Raw genomic sequence first — 3,865 nt, 5'->3', positions numbered from 1 at the left:
GACAAAGGTCACAGCCTCCGGCTCTCTTTACCCCCGCACCATCGCGGGATAACACTCCAGGCAAAAACACGCACCATAAAGCGCAATATTAAAAGCTGATGATTTGTAAGGCGACTTTTTAAATCTCTCTGCACGGTTTAAGAGGCAGCCACCCAATTCTTTTTGAGCTGACACCCAAAAGAGAGAAGCAAGCGAGGTGCCAGCCGGGCTGGGCGGCATCCAGAAGACTTTTCAGCAGGCTCCTGTCGTTACCGGCCAGATAAATTATTCAGCAAATCAGCCTGAACTCCATGGAGTCGAGCGAATCCTTAAAGCAGCTCGCTTTCCTTTTGAGACTGCCCAGCAAGCTGCAAGAACACAATACACATTAATACCCTGAAGTCTCTCAGTACGCGATACACTGACCTTTTAGAAGCCGCAAGGCAAGAATACATAGCCAAAAAAACCCCAAAAGTCTAGCATATGGCTTACATTTGGGAAAATCATGATTTTTTTGGTCTGTTTGGTGGTTTTTTTTTAATCTAGGCTCTTAAATTAGCAAGTTAGCAGACACCGTGGAAAGCAAGCCAACTTTATATATAGTAACTCCACTACAGGAAAGATACATTAACCGCCAATCGGTTTATACGCTAGCTCACGGACAATAAAAGAAGTCATTATGTCTAATTCCCTAAAGGAAATGCGCTTCTCAAGTATTCAAATTCTTTTGAGAGACGTAATTTGCAGCACTTAATGACTGACTCCAAACGGAAAGTTATTTTTAGCTTTACCTTTTGAGTCCAGGGGATTTTTAAATTTTTTTTTTTTTTTTTAAATGAAATAATGAATCGGCATCAAGGCATGAGAATGACCCATCAGATTAAAATTAAATTTGCCGTCACGTCGCTACTCGCTTTAACGCGGCAGCCGCAGGAGGACCGGGCAGCCACGCCGACCCATTGCAGCTGCATTGCCCAACCACCTTCACCCCCAGCCGCTTCAGAAAATGAAAAAAAACCAAACCAACCCAAACCCTAAACTTTGGAAAGTTTATGTGAAACGCTGGCGGCTGAAAGGATTTGTAAATGCCCGTACTCCGAGACAACCTCGTTGTCTGCAAGCGCCCGGACAGGGTGTGTTTGATGGGCTCGGCACTACGGTGCTCTCTTGCCAACCCCAGCGAGGCGATTACAGGCGTCGAGGGAAATTTTTGCGCAGAGGAGGTTTTGCTGGTGCTTGGATGATAAAAGGGAGGTTCCCTCCTCCGGCAGGAAAACCAGTGTCCCCTGGGGACACCACGAGCCAGAAGTTCAACCACAGAGAGACCCGGAGTCCGTCTTCCTCGTGATGCTACAGCTCCCGTTGCCAGAACACGGGAGGATTTCAAAGAGCAGAACCTAAATTAATTTTGCTCATTATTTTGTTCCCTTCTCCCCCAGTTCTTTCCTTCGTGTCCATTTGTACGCTGCGAGCCTTTGCTGTTGAGGTTTCCAGCGGTGCCGGAGAGCAGAACGACGGAGAAGACCATCACCTGGAAGACCTCTCGCTGCCACCAGACAGTGCCTTCGCTTGACACACGCATGAAACTCAAAGTACAGACAGAAAACATGACTTCCACAGCTCGTATCGCCCTCAAATATCGCCCTCAAACATCCCACTTTAAACATCTATTTGATCCGACTGCTTTCACTAATTCCCACCCCAAACAAGAAGAGACCTCTGCGTTTTTCCCCTCTTTTCCGTTCCTGGAGTTGCCAACTCCACCGAGGCTGCAGGAGAGACGGCAGCGACTCAGCAGCACGTCGTGAAACCGAGCTAAAGCTACCGGCGTCGAAATAAATCAACCCCTGCGCCGAGCGGGAGACGGAGAGTCTGAAGGAATATCTGCCTGAACCTCTTCTAGCGCGAGCCTCGGTATTTCTTCCAAAAGATAAGATTAGAAATCCTGACATGAAACAAAGCGACCTAAACCCAGAAACCAGAACACAACCACGCCACAAACGCCACAACTCGCCGGGCTTCTGCCGAGACGACGCTCGGCTGTAAAAATTGAAGGGTGAAGCCCTGAACCCGGCGAAGCTAACGGGAGTTTTGAAGAGGAAGATGCTGCGAATCGATGCTGCGAGCGCCGAGCCAAGGAGGAGAGCCAGAGGCAAGTACGCGGAGAAAATTGCCCAAAGTCACAGAGTCTAACAGCAATTTCAGGACTCCGAATTCATTACAGCCAGAGCATCCCGAGAGCTGGTGCGGATGCTGCAGGAGCATCAGCCGGTCCCGGGGTCAAGCAGCAACAACAACGACCTGTATTAGACAAGGAAAGGGACGGTAGGAAGAAACGCAGCAAGCACGGTCTTGCGTTGTAAGTACAGACTGGTTAATTATGTACAAAGAGCCCCGCTTCTCACGCAACGCTTCTGTCCTCCAGCATGACAACACGTGCCAGCGTTTACTCACCACCCTTGTGTCAACACTAACCCAAAGGCGACGCTCGCGAGCAAGCCCCAAAATTAAGACCTGGTATCCGCTCTCCTCTACCCTTCCCATCGCTCTGAGCACAGGGCGTAAAAAATTACCTGCAGCCTTCAACTAAACGCGATCATTAAGGAGCGACTTCCCCATCTTACGGGGTTTTTGAGAAAGCCAACGTTACACTGTGGTTTAGGGCAAACTTAACGACTTTAGGGCACTTAAAAAAATAGGTAGAGCACTGGAAAGCTGCAGGTGCGGCGTACTGAGGCTTTCGAGGGCTGGCTTGCCCGTTTAAAAGCAAACGGACCGAGTGCGGACGATGCTTGCGTTCAACTCCTGAGCATCTCGGCGCTCTCCATCACCTTAAACCGACCGATCCTGTTTGGTGGGAGCCTCCTGCGCCGGGTGGAAACGGGGCTCTAAGGGGATGCTCTGCCAGGAGACGTCACGGCCACCGACAAAACAGCAATTTATATCGGCGTAATCAAACCACCTTCGCAAGCAGAACAAGATATACCAGTAAAAGCACGCTTTTGCCTATATAATTACCCCCGCGTTGCTTTCAAAACACTGGTAGCCTTCACCTAGCGCTATTCCTTCAACCTTTTCGAAGGCATCGCTGCTATAAAGAAAAAAAAAATAAAAATCCTTAAGTTTCTCCGCTCGTGGCAAACGGAGAGGACGAAGGAAGGGAAACCGCACTCCTGCGCGATGCGTTCTCCTTCCAAACATTTGAAATTCATTACCCGATGGACGCGTAACAAGAAACCAAGGCAGAATTTCACCAGCGGCGCCGCCGAGGGCACGATTTTAATATCTCCGGCACCGCGCTCGCCAACCATCAGCCCCGGGGGTCTTTTTTGCAGCTCCCTGCCCCTCTCCCAACCCCCTTTTTTCCCCCTACCAGCCCCCCCCGGCTCTTCCCTTCCTTTATTCCCCATTTCACTTACCTTCAAGGAGGTCTCTGGCCAGTCCCGGCTCTGCCCCCGTTGAGCGAACAAAATCCGACAGGACGATGTCCATAGCCGAGGTCGTGGGCTCACGGATTCCTCCCGGCAGCTGGGGTCGGCGGTGCCCAGATCAGCACCTCGGCATCAATCTAGGAACGAGAGCGACAACGCGCGCTTTATTACAGAGTATAAAATAATTAACTTGGCCGGGCAGCCTCCAAGCCGGCCGGGAACTATCCGACGGCAGGTGCCAAGGGGGGAAAAAAAATAAACCTCCTCCCCTCTAAAATTAATTGTGCTTTGGGACCGCTGTTTAATTAATTGAGATTTGGGAGCAAAAATACAAATTTTGCTGCTTTCTCCCGGCAGGTGAACTGGCTGTAACGACTCTGCTAACGACGGGCACACCAAGGGCTCGGCAAATTCAGGGAAAAAAACCCCAATTCTCAATTCAGAGGCGGCGAAGC

The 3,865-nt window shown here is 50.2% G+C and overlaps 1 protein-coding gene across 1 annotated transcript in view; it reads right to left on the bottom strand.

Moving 5' to 3' along the window:
- OTUD7B (OTU deubiquitinase 7B) overlaps positions 1 to 3,471 on the bottom strand; it is a 19,682-nt gene extending 16,211 nt beyond the window's left edge. The window contains exon 1 of the mRNA XM_009707424.1: positions 3,399 to 3,471. Within this exon, the coding sequence (XP_009705726.1) occupies positions 3,399 to 3,471 (73 nt within the window). The remainder of the gene's footprint in view (positions 1 to 3,398) is intronic.
- Positions 3,472 to 3,865: the final 394 nt, after the last annotated feature.

This window comes from Cariama cristata, unplaced genomic scaffold (genome assembly GCF_000690535.1).
Source record: "Cariama cristata isolate BGI_N322 unplaced genomic scaffold, ASM69053v1 scaffold8319, whole genome shotgun sequence".
In the NCBI taxonomy this organism is placed as follows: Eukaryota; Metazoa; Chordata; class Aves; order Cariamiformes; family Cariamidae; genus Cariama; species Cariama cristata.
Note: the sequence above shows the minus strand (reverse complement) of the source record. Positions and strands in the feature narration are given on the sequence as shown.